The sequence below is a fragment of the Sardina pilchardus genome, chromosome 7, assembly GCF_963854185.1.
Source record: "Sardina pilchardus chromosome 7, fSarPil1.1, whole genome shotgun sequence".
Taxonomy (NCBI): domain Eukaryota; kingdom Metazoa; phylum Chordata; class Actinopteri; order Clupeiformes; family Clupeidae; genus Sardina; species Sardina pilchardus.
The window spans coordinates 28,040,833-28,058,721 of record NC_085000.1 but is presented as its reverse complement, the minus strand read 5'-3'; the positions used below and the strand labels follow the sequence as shown (position 1 = coordinate 28,058,721).

At 47.9% G+C, this 17,889-nt stretch overlaps 1 protein-coding gene across 1 annotated transcript in view; it reads right to left on the bottom strand.

The window, feature by feature from the left end:
• Positions 1–17,889, bottom strand: part of ptpn11b (protein tyrosine phosphatase non-receptor type 11b) — a 36,041-nt gene that overhangs the window by 6,761 nt on the left and 11,391 nt on the right. The window contains exons 2-11 of the mRNA XM_062541634.1: positions 14,655–14,777; positions 6,273–6,467; positions 3,874–4,066; positions 3,212–3,328; positions 2,553–2,666; positions 1,734–1,830; positions 1,446–1,525; positions 939–1,094; positions 650–781; positions 281–435 (exon numbers count right to left, since the gene is read on the bottom strand). Of these exons, the coding sequence (XP_062397618.1) occupies positions 281–435; positions 650–781; positions 939–1,094; positions 1,446–1,525; positions 1,734–1,830; positions 2,553–2,666; positions 3,212–3,328; positions 3,874–4,066; positions 6,273–6,467; positions 14,655–14,777 (1,362 nt within the window). The remainder of the gene's footprint in view (positions 1–280; positions 436–649; positions 782–938; positions 1,095–1,445; positions 1,526–1,733; positions 1,831–2,552; positions 2,667–3,211; positions 3,329–3,873; positions 4,067–6,272; positions 6,468–14,654; positions 14,778–17,889) is intronic.

Here is a 17,889-nt window from a genome sequence, read left to right as displayed (position 1 = left end):
TGTAATGCTGGTGGAGCTGAGGTGGTGAAATTGGCATGTTATTGTTCAAGCAATGCTGACTGACATCAGAAACAATTATGTATCTAGTTATGTAACAAAATAAAATGTTTTCTGAAGAAAAGGGTACATTTTGATACGGCTTCTTAGATTTGAAACCGATACTCTCTGAAACTGATACTCTCTGAAACTGACGCAACTTGCTTTGATTTTCTTATCAAAGAAACATGACGTGGTATTTGTGTGCATGTTCACGGAATCCAACTAGCTCACGATTTTTTACCTGCAGTGGACTATAATGGGTCCAGTCTCTGGAATAGATCCCTGGGTCCGGTTGACCTGCTCCAGAAAGCTCAGAACCCCCCCAGGTTCATTGGGCACGCCGTGGTCCGGCCAGCTCAGGTACTGGAAGTGCCAGATGTACCTGGGCGGTTCCCTCTGTCAACGGAACGCGGATCAGAACCCAGTGAGAACATGGCATTGTGTAGTAGTGTGCAAGCAGGGGTGGATAACGCCAACATTTCAGGAACCTAGAACAGCGTGTGCCCCCAACCTAAAGTTGCTCTACATTTCCTGCTGCAAGCCAAGCGTTACAGAGGAGGACTTTAAATAACCCAACAGAGAGCCTTGAGCTCAGTGATGGAATGCTCACCTTGTCTGTTCGAGTCACCTCCAGCTCTCTCAGGATGTAGTCCTGCGCTGTGTGCTCCTCGATGTTCTTCACGCTCACTTTGCCAAACTCCCTGGTGGAGTTGGTGTCTGGCCAGTACCGTACGCACTTATTCTGTCAGAGACATTAAAGAAAATAAGCGTGTCACTTTTGTCCTTGAGGGGACTGATAACAAAGCCTTGATATATCTCCATGTGGCTAAAAACAGTGTGTGTAAGTATGTGTGTGTGTGTGTGTGTGTGTGTGTGTACTGTATGTGTGTGTGTCTTACCCTTCCTCGCTCCATCTCCTTGGTGGTCATTACAATGACGTGTGTGTTCTCCTGGTACACCATCTTCCAGAAGTCCATCACCGTGTTCTGCAGGCAGCCCTGAGTGGCGATGAACACTTTCCCCTCGTCCATATGCCGTCCGTCCTCCTGCATACACTGATAGAAAGCATTCGACCGGACGTATGACACCCCAAAACAGGACAGGATGAGACTTTGCCTCAAGTCACAATGAGATAGTATGATAGAACAAAAAAGAAAGTGCCGAAGTGGAAAAATCCAGTTTCAGTGAGTAAAAGTCCTACCAGATATCTCTGCCAACCATTCATTTAAAACAGCTGTTTATAATTAGCACAACTCTTCAGCTAAGTGGAGCAGCTAATTGATAAGATCACCTGTGCTAAGTGCAAAGGTAGAACCAATATATGATCGGACATTTACTCTCTGAAGCTGGAGTTTTCCACCTCTGATAAAGTGCTACTGTCCCCTCCGTGCACTTGGTGAACTCACTCGGATGTAGTTGGCGTTGATGTAGTCCGCGCAGGACACCTCTGGGTCAGCCTCCCTCACGATCACACGGGTGGTGTCAACTGGACAGAGCATTTCACACGTGGTGAGCCAACATGACTGAGGCACACACGAGTCAATGAATACAGACACTGGTGTAAATATGCGGGGAATATGACTACTAAATGAAACGAATCATCGTTATCAAAATCATTTCAACTTCTCACGCTTTAATAAGCACACAAAAAGCTCAGGGAAGTTTTAAAAGTGTGTGACTTTTTGGCGACTCACATGGCAGGATGTTCTTGTAGCGGTTCTTGCTCTTGTTCTCCGGCCTCTGGCCCTCCTTCCTGGGGTAGAGGAGCTTGCACTCCTGCTGCTGCAGCATCTGGGGACGCGGAACAGAGAGGACACTTGGGGCTCATTTCCTTCCCCTGCAGAGGACACTTGGGGCTCATTCCCTTCCCCTGCAGAGGACACTTGGGGCTCATTCCCTTCCCCTGCAGAGGACACTGGGGCTCATTCCCTTCCCCTTGCTGCTGCTTCGTGACCCCATTAGCACACACACTACTACACCATACAGTATAATGCAACACAAGTGCAACACCATAGCCTCCCCCTCGAGTTACAAACAGACTTCAAAAACGCCCACGTCCTCTGAAGCCGCCTCCCAAGGACCCTCTCTGTGTCTGACAGCAAAGACTACACACACACGGAGCTTCACATGCTGCGGCTACAAAAGGCAGCGAGAGAGAGGGAGAGTGAAGTGACACTTTTGACACGGTGCCCAACAGCACCCTCTTGAGGTCCCCGGGGAGGAGATAGAAGTGTGTGTGTAGCCTTGTTTAGAAAGACCACGAGGGGTCATGAGACTACCGGGGGACAGAGGGCTCAAACCGAGCGCCAGTGTGTATATTCAGTAGTGGGGAGCAGGGTTATAGATATATAGATAAATAGATAGATAGCTACTTTATTGATCCCCAAGGGGAAATTCTAGGGTGATAACCCAGCAAAGCTGTGCTGGGAGAGTTGTTTTTAAACATGGGCGCAGGAGAGAGCTTTTATTTAAGCTTTCGGTCGTATTAATATTGATCAGGACGCTCTAGATACCTCAAATTCCTCCCAGAATCCTTGCTTGGGCTTCTCCGAGTTGTCGGCCACTTTGTTCAGCTCCCGCACGCGGTTCTCGATGTTTGCTGCGTTTATTCTCGTTGCATTAAAGGGCTTCCAGGTGAGGCGGGGAATATGAAAAAAAAAAAAACAACAACAAAGGAGAGAGACAGAGATGAGATATAACCTTAACACAAAGCTATTGTTCTCCACAAGTGAGCAATCAATGGATGAGGAACTGCGGGAAGAACACAAACACCAGGCGATATAAATGGAGCTCCACTTCTGTGCTATTGTATTTTTTATGAGTTTTATTTCTCTCACTTCTGTGCCGGCAACCCAAGCCTTCCTTCATATCTACTGCTTTTGTTACTTCTATATTGTTTGTTATCTGAGCTCAGAGACGTTTGCTCTGTTTTACACAAACATCATGTGCAATAGTGATTCAATCAAAAGGCTTTCATGCTACTCTCATGACAATGGTTCATGTATTTGAACCCAGTCGTTTGAGCATATTGGGATCCACTATTAGTCATGTACTACCAAGGACGCTGTATTTCATTCTTTTTCATCCATCTTCTTTACACCATTCTGCCTTCTAGGACCTTCTATCCTACAGTACACACAATGTTACCCAGCATGCACTGTGCTGTGCTTACCTGTTTCAGGTGCACCACGATGCCACTCTTCTCCACCATGGGGTTCTTCTTATAGTGCTCCACCAGATCCGCCAGGGTGTCAAACCTCTCTCCTCCACCCACATCGTACTTGCCATCCTGTTTAACCAGGCAGAACATATTATGGAATCCACTGCCCTGCACTGCATAAACCTGCAATAGCTCAGATGAGCAACGAACCCATCTGTTGACACTGTTATAACACTACATTTATGGTTAAGGTTAAGCATAGGGGTTGCATTTGGTAATGGTGTTGTTTAGCAAGTCAGGAAAGGAATATAATGTCCGCAGCACTGATAATTGCTCCCGTTCAATGTGAAAAAGCAACGTTGCGACCCTACTGGGTCAAGCCTGATGAAGACCCAGTAGGGTCGAAACGTTGCTTTTTCACATTAAACGGGAGCAATTATCATTGTTGCTGACATTATATTCCTTTTCTAAGCTACTCTCCATATGTCCTGCACCTGCAAGGTGGGATGTGCACACAGCTACTTTTCTTGAACGTTGTTTAGTAAGTTAACAACAATTTCACATATTGAACTTGAATCTTAATGGGCAATCTTCTAAGTCTCTCTGGCTGGACTGTCCACGTAAAGTGTTCCTGTCCTTTTTGTTCCAGTGGGGGATAAGTTGGGTTCTCTTACTTGGTACCGGATCATGACGTGTGTGACTTTGGTCTTGCGGTCCACGTTCTCGTGCTTCTCCTCGTTGGTGAGGACGGACAGTACGAAGTCGCCCGGCTTGCTCTGACTCTCGCGCACCAGGAAGCTGCCCGGTTTGCCCTTGTCTGTGAGAAGCTTCTCTGCATCACGCCCAGAGAGGTGCCCATGGTACCATCTAAGAAAGGTGGCACACACTACAGGTCAGGTCAGGTCGTGTACAGTGCCTTTGAAAAGAATTCACCCCCCTTGGATAGTACTCCTCTTTTATTTCTTTTTTGAAATTGAACCATGGTCAATATAATAGGATATTACACAAAATAAACTCTCTTTAATGTCAAAGTGAAAACAGACTTCTTCAAAGCAATGTTAATGAATTAAAAATGTATAATTCAAAATAAGGTGTAGTCTACCCTACAACCTATTTCAAATGCCAGAAAACAACCCACAATCCCCCACAAAGCCCCTTTCTATATTTATCTGAACATTGTATATGGAAAAACGTATATGGAAGGTTTTTTTTCCCCCTTTCAGGTGGAAAGTATGTCAGAGAGAGTGCTTTTTGATGTGTTTGTTTGCATCTCAGTGGGGGTAGGAGGTACTGTATGTGTACCCTTATATGTTTTAGCAGATATGCCTGTCTCCCATTCTATGAGAGATGTATTTGAGATCAAACACACACACACACACACACACACACACACACACACACACACACACACACACACACACACACACACACATACACATACTGTACACTCTGTCTCAGTCTCTCTCTTACAAACACACACGCGCGCACACACGCGCGCGCACACACACACACACACACACACACACACACACACACACACACACACACACACGCGCGTGCACACACACACACACACCATAAGGATGTGGTTGAGAAAGGATTAAGGGCCAGATGTACGTACATTTGCGAGCGTAGTATTATCAGCACTATGGACAAGCCACAGAGAGCAAACGCTTTGCTCTGATTAGCTATTCTGTTGTTTATGAAAGTTCCTCTTATTGACGCATTTACTGTAACCGTAATTTGGATTACACTAACACCTGCTTTTACCAGGCGGAAATATTTCATCGCAAAACAGACCTGCGCTTTCATGGGCAGTTTTCGCGCATACAGGGGACTATCTAATTATCAATAATTAACAATAATTGACAGAAAACTCCCATGACATGATAAAGCAAAAGTCATTTTCAGTTTCTTCGACAGGCAATCTGCGGTTTAAACCAAACCTGTTTGTACATACTGTATCTTTACGTGCACATTGCGAAACAAATACACCTGAAACGGGCCCAAAAGTTAGTACATCTGGCCCTGAGGGTAAAGATGTCTGTTGGAAAGCGTTTCCACATCATGTGGTAATGAGGGGAAGATGAACCTGTGAATGTGTATGTGTGTCTGCGGTGTCTGCGTGTGTGTGTGTGTGTGTGTGTGTCTCTGTGTTAGTGTGTGTGTGTGTGTGTCTGAGTGTGTAGGTGGTGTTGGTTAGGCAACCTTCAAGAAACATGTCTGTTTCTTGAAAATAAGGCACTAAATATAATACGCAAGTGGAAATACTGGAAATGCTGAACTGTGAAACACAGCGCTGTTAATGCCTAGTGCTAAACAGTGGAGTGCTTTCTGCTGTAGCTAAGCTATTTTGTTCTTGCAGCAGAGCCTGTACATAACTGCATGATTGGCATGCCTGACAATGAATAGCATGAATCATTCACATGAATCATTCAAATAATCTGTGTGCTCATTCCAAGTGTACAGTTCTAATTCTAATCAAATCCTACACTTCTTCTCATCACCTCACAGACTTGTGTGAACATCTTTCTTTCCACAATCTGTGACCTTAACTCAGCCAACCACACTGACCCACTAAGGGATGTCAAATTTCAGTCAAACCACCACACGACACAAATGACTGTGAACAATGCACACTATCTGTACCTGCATTATTGCTAGTTAAATCTAGTGATCTGTGCTCTGTTAGATAGATAGATAGATAGATAGATAGATAGATAGATAGATAGATAGATAGATAGATACGTTATTGATCCCCAAGGGGAAATTCAATTGTTATGTGCAATGTGTTTCATACAATGATCATTTTAAATTGTATCAGTTTAGCTGACGGTGACTTACAATGCTCTGTCAATCACATGTGATCTTCCTACTGTACAGTAGGCTGTCTGACCAGACATTAGGGGCAAAAAGAATCCTCTGCTTTCCTGCAGTGCTCCAAAGGAAACTCTAGAGGGCGCACTACTCTATTCCCTTTCACACCCTATCCAACAAACCATGATGGGTGCTAAACACTGGACGATGTGTGCTGGACACTGCACTAGTCCGGACTCAACCACTGGCCAGTCACCTCTCTGACGTGGGGTCTTTGCAGTTGAGGGGGTACTTGAGCTCGATGACGTCACCGTTCCTCTCGCGCAGCAGGTCGTGCTGCTCGGTGTAGTACTGCACCAGCTCGGCCAGCGTGGCGAACTTCTCCCCGCCGTAAAGGTCGTAGTAGTCCCCCGAATTCTGGATCTTAATGTGGGTGACCTCATCGTTACGCCTACGGAGAGAGAGAGAGAGAGAGAGAGAGAGAGAGAGAGAGAAAGAGAGAAAGAAAGAGTTGTTTATCATGTGTAGGTGGGGAATCTAATCCTGTGAAATGAAAAGAGAGTAAACAGGATAGACAGGACAACCACTGAAACTGAAGGGCAAGTAAGTGAAAGAAAAAGAAAGAGAGAAACAGGAAGATGGAAACAGAGGCAGAGAGAGAGAGAGAGAGAGAGAGAGAGAGACAGTTGCACAGACAGTTCATACAGCTTAAATACCACAATAAAATGGATTGTAGTTGGATTTTGAAAGGGATTTTCCAGCCAAAACGCATTTGTGGGCCCAGGAAAAAAAAATATGGCAGGTTTATAGGTTTTGGCTTAATACCTTATTCACCCACAATCACCTAAAGACATTCTTATCGGCTTATGGGAACAAATTACAGGACAGATTTTTTCTCAGGGTTATTCGGGCTCATGTAAAGTAACCATCAAACAGAAATCAGCCATATGGGGTGCGTTAAAAAAACATAGAGGGAACATTTTGCGGAACATCTTGTGTGAGATGCACATAAACCCCTCCGACACAAAAAAAAAGGCATTTTCCCCCCGCGTTCGGTTGGTTTGAGCAATTCGGCGATAGCGGTAGCGGCAGCAGCTCACCGTGAGCCGCGAGGCTTTAGAACACCAACTGACAGAGGAACAAAAGGCAAAAACACCTGCGCTCCTCTGCCGGCTGCTGCCAGCTTGGCACCGTCACCCAAAACCACAACAGCTCACTAGCTGCACACACAGATCATATCGTATCGGCTCATGGCTCCCCGTGACTTGTCATGCCAGAAAAAAAACAACGCTGCCATGACAGCCTGCCAATGGAAAGAAAAAGAAAGAAGAACTCAGCCGAGGAAGGCAAAAAAATAAATAAGATGAAAGTGTTACAAATATGAGCTGTCTTGTTCACAATAACCTTCCCGGTCCTGCAAACGTAATATATGGAAAGGGGAGTGGATGAGGTGAAATAAATCTCATCATCCATGCTCTCTCTCTCTCTCTCTCTCTCTCTCTCTCTCTCTCTCTCCTGCCCGGCTCCCTGCGTGTCTGTGCCTTGGCCTCCCTCATCCATCGTTATTGTTCTATCTTTCATAAATCTGCACTCTGGGCAGCCTGTAATTGCATTATGGATGTTTCCATGGAGCAGGGAGCAGCGCGCCCTCATCAGCGCCGGCTAATGGTTACTGACTGCCGCGCCACGCATGAGTGTGTGTGAGTGTGTGTGTGTGTGTGTGTGTGTGTGCAGAGCCAACTGCCGGCCTAAGCGTATGTGTGTCTCTGTATGTGTGTGCGCGTGTGTGTTGTGCAGAACCACGTGCTGGCCTCTCTTTGTGTGTGTGTGTGTGTGCGTGTTACTGTGTGTGTGTGTGTGTGTGTGTGTGTGTGTGTGTGTGTGTGTGTGTGTGCATGCATTTGTGCGCATGGCTGTAAATGTGTGTGTGGAGCACACTGACAGCCTGTGTGTGTGTATGTGTGTGTCTGCATATGGGTGTGTGTGCGTGCGTGTGTGTGTGTGTGTGTGTGTGTGTGTGTGTGTGTGTGTGTGTCGGCCTGCCTGCATGGCTGGCTGGCTGGCTGGCCGTGGCAGCTTTAATGCAATCACGGCGCACGCAAAGACACAAATAACAAATCCCAGTCCAATTGAGCCTCTGCACTCTCGCTCTTATACGGACAGACGGCATGCCGCTCGGCTCGGCTCGGTGCAGTCTGATGGATGTGCACTGATCTGGATGCCATTCAAAACACACAGCAACCGAGAGAGAGAGAGTAACTGAGAGAGAGAGATGATGATGTGGGAGTTATGTGACGTGTGTGTGTGTGTGTGTGTGTGTGTGTGTGTGTGTGTGTGTGTGTGTGTGTGTGTGTGTGTTTGTGTGTGTGTGTGTGTGTGTGTGTGTGTGTGTGTGTTTGTGTGTGTGCATGCGTGTGTGTGAGTGCTGAACTGCAAGTATGTGACCTCAAGAGGATAATCATTGGATGTCTGCTGCGATCTTGTCCTCGTCATTATACCGGCTCCTGTGGCTGTGCTATCTTTAGTGGCCGAAAAACTTGCATACTTGTCCAATCTTTGGCAGATCTGCCTCTGCTAGAGCCACTTTGTCACTCAGTGAACACTGCAATGAAAGAAGTGATAACTGCTCAAAAACACTCTAAAGCGCAAAAAACTACTTAAGGTGTCAAAGCAAAGACTAAATGATGTCAAAGTCAGTGCCTTGTAAAATGAACAGACAGGGAAATACAATATGTTTAGTTCAGCACACATACTGTTAGCAAAACCTCTCTTGTTGTTCAAAACGAAGACTCAAGACTCACGGTTCTTAATCAACCAGACGTCCATACCATACTTGTACCATATGTTACACTTGCACTTCTGTTTCTGTGATCATATAGAACTGTCTGCACTTTCTTACAGTCGGTTCTCCTCAACCTGCTGTTGCTTTGTGTTGCACTGTACCACACTTGGGATGTTGCTATGGGTAAAAGCATTAGCCAAGTAAATATAGGGACTGATGTATCACACACTTGAAACTCCCCATGGTAATACAGTGAGTGAGTGAGTGAGTGAGTGGGTGGGCACACTGAATGAACGATGGCGGGTGCTTTTTCTCCTGGCGCCCGTGGTCCAAATCAATCACAATGGTTGGCATGGTATCTGATCCCTCCCCCCCTCGTGTTGTGTGGCAGTGCACTGACCGAGGGGAGCGCGTGGCCGTGGCGTGCAGGACATATCGTCCTCGGAACCCAACCCCAGACCCCTCGGCCACCGAGGATGCTTGTTTGCTTTTCCTCCTGCTCGCTCGCTCGCTCAGCTTCTCCCTGTTTGAGTCATTTTCGCCGTTTTATACCCAGCTCAGAGTAGGTCCATCATTGATTTTTCTTCGCTGCTGTTCTATCAGGTCAGCCCTGCGCCACACTGCGCTGCGCTGTGCTGTGCTGTGCTCGCTGGTCAGTGAGACAGGAGAAACCGAACGAGCGGCCAAACCAATATCTGTCTCTCTGGGAGCCGTTTTAATCACCCCCCCCCCCACAACACCACATACACACAAACGTACACATACGCACGTACAAACACACACACACATACACACACACACACACACACACACACACACACACACACACACACACACTCGCACACACACGCACGCACACACACACACACACACACACACACACACACACACACACACGCACACACACACACACACACACACACAAACTAGATAACGCGCCTGCTGCTCTCCATCTCCGGCAGCCAATGCCATTTAGCTCGCCCTCCTCTTCATGGAGTCTGGCCATTGCGATTAAAGTCAGTCAGAGAGATTATGTTTGGACATGCACGGCCCGGGATCAATGCTGAGGATCTATAAATAGCTCGGCGGCAGTGGAAATATTTACAGTGAATTGAGGCAATCGGCTATTACATAATTGGGGATCGAGAGGGAGGGGAATCTATATTCAGCACAAGGGGCAAGGGCATTTCGGCCTTCTCCCACCACTCTCTCTCTCTCTCTCTCTCTCTCTCTCTCTCTCTCTCTCTCTCTCTCTCTCTCTTTTCTATCCCTCTCTGGACCGGCGAGGTCTGTTTCGAAAGGCGGCCTTGTGGTCTGGACTGGGATTCCCATCGGCTGCGCGGACAGCCAGAGGTCACATCTGCAGAGAGGACAGGAGGACACGCTCACATCTGGAGGATGCACACACACACCGAGTCGTCCCAGGGCAAGGACCCTCCGGCCTCCCACCTCCTGCTCTCTGCTCCACTCCTGCCTCTCAGCGCTCCTCTCACCCGCCAAACACCAATCAACACGCATCCACCAGAGTGACAACACGTCTCCATTATTCACACACACAAACACAACTATTAACGTCGGTACAGATCAACTGTGAGTCATTCTAAATGCGGTAGTTTTATGGTTTGTTTATGCTAATGGAGGCATCATCATTTAAATCGATGTTCTCCCCCCGTAACAAGCATAATTCAATGTGCAAGTCAACACGAGCAAACCATTAACCTCAACATTAACCAACATTAAGTGAGATGAAGTGCCCTGGCTGGCGCTTCTGCTTCTGTTTACCACAGTGTGGAATCAGTTGTTAGTTAAAGGATGCCTGTGCGTCTAATCTGTGGCCCACTGATCTAACCACTCAGGGCCGACTGAGTCTAGTCTCGCAGCACGCTGACAGAGTACAATAAACAGGCCTCTACTTGTGGTGGACAGACAGAAAGACGGAGAAAGGACGAGACAGAGAGAGAGAGAGAGAAAGAGAGAGAGAGGGAGAGAGAGAGAGAGGGAGAGGGAGAGAGAGAGAGAGAGGGAAGACAGACAGAGAAGAGACGATAATGGTGTGATGCAGTCCCTCTGAGTCCATTTGTGTGATCGAGATGCTTTATCAAATAATGCCCTTGTAAGGGGAGACTTTCTTAATGACTTTGTAATTACCTTCTCTCCTGTTATAAAAATGCACTCTATGGGCAATGTGTGTGTGTGTGTGTGTGTGTGTGTGTGTCTGTCTGTCTCTCTGTGTGTAATGTGTACGTGTGTACCAGTGTGTGTGTGTGCGTGTGTGTGTGTGTGTGTGTGTGCGCGTGTTTCTGTGAGAGGGCTAAGAGTGCAAGTGAACGTCTAAGAGATAGAAAGCTCATTATTGAATCTTTACGGTGCGAGTGAGAGAGTAATGGTCTCCTCCAAGCCTGTCTGTCTGCAGTTAAAATGACGAGGAAGTTGCCAGCTCTGGGCTTATCTTGTTGGACGTAATACCATAACAGCTGCAAACTTCCAAGCGCTCAAACAATACACAACACACGCTAAGCTATTTGAATTCAAACAGCCACAGATTATTTTTCAAATCTGAAAGTTGATCATTGCTCAAGAGTCAAATTTCTTTTGTGTTAGCCTACTTAATACATGCAAATCAAGACACGATGATGAAAGATCATCAAGAGAGAAAAGGTTAACAAGTACAATCTTTCCAAAAATAATTTGAATAGCAATATCCTCAGCAAAAGCCCTTGTCTTGACAGTGGTAAGTTTGCTTCATTAAGGGCAGCAAACAGCAGCTGCTGGAAAGTTAGCGGGTGGGGGGGTGGGGGGTGGAGGGGGGTTTGGGTGGTGGCACGGCAGCCCCCTGCCTCGCCCCAGCTATGGCGTTAAAGAGGTTGCGTCTCTGTCAACTTTGCGAGGCTGGCGTGGCAGAGAAGCCAGCCGGGGGCACAGCACGGCCGAGCCCTGAGACGGTGGGGCGGCGAGGAGAGGCGAGGGGAGGGGGTGGGCTGGGGTGGGCTGGGGTGGGGTGGGGTGGGGTGGGGTGGGCTGGGGTGGGGTGGGGTGGGGTGGGATGGGGTGGGGTGGGGTGAGGTGGGGTGGGCTGGGGTGGGGTGGGGTGAGGTGGGGTGGGATGGGGTGGGGTGAGGTGGGGTGGGATGGGGTGGGGTGAGGTGGGGTGGGATGGGGTGGGCTGGGGTGGGGTGGGGTGAGGTGGGGTGGGATGGGGTGGGGTGCCAGGCCCACACCGCCCGCCAGCTCTGGGGCACGTAACGGTCTATCTACGCGCTGGGATGGGCTCAGCGCGGAGCCTGCTGAGGCGGCGGCTGGAGGCGGCGCGGCCGCGTCTGCCTGTGTGGGGCCTCTAGTCTGCACGCGGTGTAGCGTAGCGTAGCGTGGTGCGTCTTAAAGCCATTAGGAGCTACTGCAGCTGACTCCTCGCCAGCAGCCCAGCCCTGCATCCGTATGGCTGCCTGACTCTCCCAGTTTACTCCCTCTACTCTCTCTCTCTCTCTCTCTCTTTCTATTGCACTCCCTCTCTCTCTCTTTCCCTTTCTCCTGCTGTCTCTCTCACTCTCGATCTCTCCATCTGGTGTACCCCCCCCCCCCACACACACACTGCACGCACACACACACACACACACACACACACATACTCTCTTTCTCCCGCTCTGTCTTGGTGCCAACGACTGCTGTAAAAAGCAGAAAGCAAGAGAGTGATACACTGATAAGTTTCCCCACCCAAGAGCCGACCGATGAGAAACCTAAAAGCTTCCGCCCCTCTCTCTCTCTTTCACACACACACATACACACACCACACACACACACAAACACACACACACACACACACACACACACACACACACACACACACATGCACACACACACACACACACACACACACACACCACTGGTCCTGTCTAATTTCAGGGGCAGGGCTACTAATATAAGCTGCAAACACACCAGGAAAGCAAGAGGGGAACGGTCAGTCATTCCTATGATCTGTTTCAGCTCTGTTACAGGACATGGACAGGAGTGAAATCACGCAGCAGGGGCTCTAAAGTACTTGTAAGCTGTGCTGGATGGATCTGCACACACGCACACACACACACACACACACACACACACACACACACACACACACACACACACACACACACACACTCACACACAGACACACAGACACACAGACACACACACAGTCACACACACACACATACACACATACACACACACACACACACACACACACACACACACAACTACTCATCATCATCGCCGCCATCTCCCCATACTGTTATCAATCCTGCAAATGAAATGCGTAAGTCCTGACCAGTGTTTGTTTGTGCCGTAGAGCACGAAGTTTGGCGCCATCCACTCCTATTGTTAACACAGAGCTGCTCTTTATGCTAGAGTTCATTAATGGCCAGGAGCGAAAGCCAAGTCTCTCTCTCTCTCTCTCTCTCTCTCTCTCTCTCTCTCTTTTTTTTCTCAGTATTTTCCATTCCATCTACGCTCTTTTCCAAGCAAGGGCTACGAAAGGTCATATCCCTCCAAGGCCTGCATGTCACAAGCGAATAACTGAGAAAAACTTTGTCTCTGATGACTTTTTTTCCCCCTCGTACTCTTTAAATAAATAAAAAAATAAAACATAAAATAAACACATTTGAAGACATCTGGAGATACCAAGCCGGCAGAAGTTAATGGCATCACCCACCAAGCGAGGGTGCTGCGAAAAACAATACGGTCTCAACTCTTCAAACGACTGCCTACTGACAGCCAGCCAGCCCGAGGAGACAACATCTTTTATTTCTTATTGGTTCTCAGTTAGGGCCTTTGCAGCACAAGCTTGTTCTATACATAAAAATAATAACAAGGGCAGTGGCAGCAACAACTCCTGCAGCCGAGAATAAACAATCATAGAATGTAGCTACAGGGCTCTGTACCTGACAGAAGGCATTGCCTGCAACCTCACCACATAATACATATCACAGTGCAGGGGCCACCATAATGCAGTAGAAGTAATTGCAATCAAAGCACGCACATCCAATGTACAAAATGGGAGCAGGACAAAAAAAGCCAAGTACTGTACTAAATCAAGAGAAAAGTCAGCTGCAACCAGAAATGTGCTCCCGATTTTCCAAAAACTGTGACGTTTCGGGCCTGTAAGCCCTTCCTCGGACGTCAGACCCTTCCTCAGACGTCACGTCACCTCTGAGGCTTACAGGCCCGTCTGAGGTCTGAGTCTGAGGAAGGGCTTACAGGCCCAAAACGTCACAGTTTTTTGGGGAAAAAAATTGGGAGCAAAATTCTGGTTGCAGAGGACTTTTCTCTTGATTTAGTACCATAGTATATGTGTCATGATATGGAGGCTAAAATATGGTACGCATCGCAATACAAAGACCATGATTTGATATACATTATGATACAGAGACTGTGATATAATACAGAGGCCACCAGATGATACGCGTTACGATACGATATGTGTCACAATACAGGTCCTCATAAGATATGTGTCCCTATATGGAGGCTCACTACAATACTGTATGTATCTCAATACAAGTTGATTCTGAATAATGACCATGTTCAAAACAGCGTTCCCTCTAACAGCTGTTCTTTCGAATGATATATAATAGCGAAGGCAAAGCCTTAAGCATTACACCGCTTACAAATACTTCAATTCAGGCCCACAGAGACCTTGAAGGTTATATTCTGTTTCCGTTATTACCTTTAACTTTAACACTTAAAATGGCCTTTTTTGTTGTCTCTTACGCTTTTTACGTTTTTGACGGCATATTGATACAGTAGCATCTGTATCAATACATATCAGAACTGTCCTGTGCCTCAAGATACATGGCGATATGGATATTGCGAGCACAGCCATACCTGACAGAGAGTGTGAAGTCCCCTGGGTTGCTCTTGCTTGGCCGGGCCAGGAAGCTGCCGTGGACCCCCCGCGTCAGGAGGAGCTGCTCAGCCTCTATCCCAGTGATGTTGGGGTGGAACCACCTGTGCACGGGCACCACACACGGAACACAGGTGAGCGCACTTTATCGGGAACAGTCACGGAGGTGTGTCCCCCAGTCATTACACAGACACAAACACGCACACGCACACACACAAACACACACACACAGACACACACACACACACTACCTCTCTCCCTCTCTTTCTCTCTCTTACACACACACACACACACACACACACACACACACACACACACACACACACACACACACAGACACACTACCTCTCTCCCTCTCTCACACACACACACACACACACACACACACACATATTCATGATTCAAGGTTTCGAGGTCAGAACCATAAAAGATGAAAGAACTCCACATGATTTGGAGCGCCGTTTTTTTTTCCCTTTCTTTTTTTTAAAACAAAGAACAAAATGAACAAAACAAGGCAGTGCATTATGTAAACAAACAAACACAGGCATGAAGTGGCCATGTGGCCCCGTGGTGGGGGAAGACCGGAGGGGAGGACGTGACGGGCCGGGAGAACAAAGGGCGGAACTCAAGTGCTGATAGCCGAAGCACGCTCTGATTTACATGACATCAACACGTTTGCAATAGGAAGGGATTACGGCATATGAGGACATAATATACTCAGATGACATGACCGTAATCCTCCCTCTCCCGGTAAAAGGGCTACGGCCCCCGTACGGGGGTATAAGACCCAGGCAGCCGCAGAGAGAGATTTGGAGCATGTGTTTAGCGCTCGTAAAAATGCAAACACAAACTGCATCCCATCATCATGCTCCGAAACACAGCGTAATTAACAAACATAAATCACGCAGACGAGGCCATTGCGCTAATCAGAAAATTACATTTGGAACATGTTAGTTGTTAATTACATAATTACGACTGTAATTCCAGTGACAAGAACACAATTATTTTTTTCACTCCGATGCTTTCACTCTGTCGCTTGAGACAAATGGCTGATGCTGTTCAGCCCGTGCTTTAAAAGACCTATCGCAATCACCGCACTGATGACTCCGAGCCTCTTCAGCATGTGCCGACTGGCCGTTGGCGGTGCTGTTTCAACAGTCAGTTCTGCCGCTACCTCAGACTTTCACCCGATACGACGTCTGCTGCTGGGGGAGTGGGGAGCGGAATGTTACACAAAATGGAATTATTGGCGGGGGCCTTTGTTTTGAACGAGAGAAATGAGTGATAATTCTATAAGCTGCGACGGATTTGGCCCTCATCTGGGATCAGCTCCAAAAATAACACACAGGAAATAATCCAAAAATACAAAATGCATTCAAATAACGTTTGGCCATCATGCATTCAATGTGTGCCACTGAGACAAGAGGACAAAATGCCTGAGTTACAAAGCATCTACAAATGTCTAACAACCCCCCCCCCCCCCCCCCCTCCTGTCTCTCGAGTATCTGAGTGTTTAAATGTTATCAAATGAGGGATGATTTCTGTCTTCATTATTTTACGTCCTTTAAGCCTCATAATGCCCCCCCCTCAAACACACACACACACGTAACACCCTTAATGATGTTTTAGAGTTAAATCAGGGTGGATGTCAACCTTTGCATATAGTAGAGGCAAATATTTTGAGGAAACTCAACGGTTGATGTGCAAACACACTCAGCGCTGCAGGTGGGTCATGGAAAAGAGAGAAGCAGAACAAACTGGTTGTGACGAAAAAGAGATGGAGAACACTTCACTGCAAGAGGCAATGATTCAACAGGAGGCGGGGGGGAAATAAATACACTTCTCGACAAACATTTATAGAAATGCCCCGTGTGACTCACAGACCGCGTGGACACACACTCACACACACACGTACACACACACACACACACACACACACACGCACACACACATACTGTACACACACACATACACACACACGTACACTCAAAAACACTCCCACTTGTGTCTCCTGGCACAGCCAGTTGTCCAGTTGAGGGTGTGAAGATATGTACGCTCCAACTGAACCAGCATACATAACCAAATACGCACACATACACAAACACACACGTACATAAACACACACACATGTAGACCATATACACGTTCACATACACACACACACACACACACACACACCATCAACTGAACACAACCACAGTCATGTCTTCCTCTCCTGCCAGAATTCCCTGAATACGTGAGCCCCACTGCCCAACATCTCCTACAACTCCTGCACCATCTGTGGTGCCTGGCTCACCCGCCACCCATGGCGGTGCCATATCGGATGCAGCTGCGCCCCCAAAGGAGCTTGCTGCTGGTGGATCAGCTCACCTCTGGCCTCCGCCCGATTAACCCTGATTTCCAGGGGCCGAACCCCCCCCCTCCCCCCCTCTCTCCGCCCTCCTGACGTAAACATTAACACGGTTTAAGAGCGGGGCTGTGTGCAGGCTCATGGTCCTGGCTTGGAACAATCAGACCCCCGTGACCTCTTTAGAAGCAGCGGCACACCACAGTCTCGCTGAGCAGCGCAAGCCCTGGGGGCACATGCAAATAGGTGCCAACGTATGTATGCCAACACACACACACACACACACACACACACACACACACACTGGTACACACACACACACACATGTGCACTCTCTCTCTCTCTTTCTGTTCCCCATCCTTCTATGCTTTACTTCCTTTCCCCTTCATGCGAAATGCCTGAAATCAAGTACATTGAGGCAGTTTAGACAGTCAGACAATCATCCCTCTCTCTCTCTCTCTCTCTCTCCCTCCCTCTCTCTCTTCCCACTCTTCCCTGACCTGCCTCACGTGAGCGTGTGGCTGGCAGAAGGTGGAGGAGCGAGGGCTTGGCTCAGCCCAACCCAGCCTGGACAAGACAGGACAGGACAGGACAGACATCTGGGGCCCAGCGCTGGGCCAGATTGCACATGACCCCCCCCCTCCCCCCCTCCCTCCCTCCTTCCCGTTCAGCCTCCCAGCCGGCCGCCGCCGCGGGCCTCTCATTCATATCCCCTCAGGGGGAGATTAGGACACAACTTTTTTCAAACACAGCAAATCGTAAATGATTACAAACGGCATTCAACAGGGGATTAGACACAAATACATGGGAAGTCTCTCTGTGTGTGTGTGTGTGTGTGTGTGTGTGTGTGTGTGTGTGTGTGTGTGTGT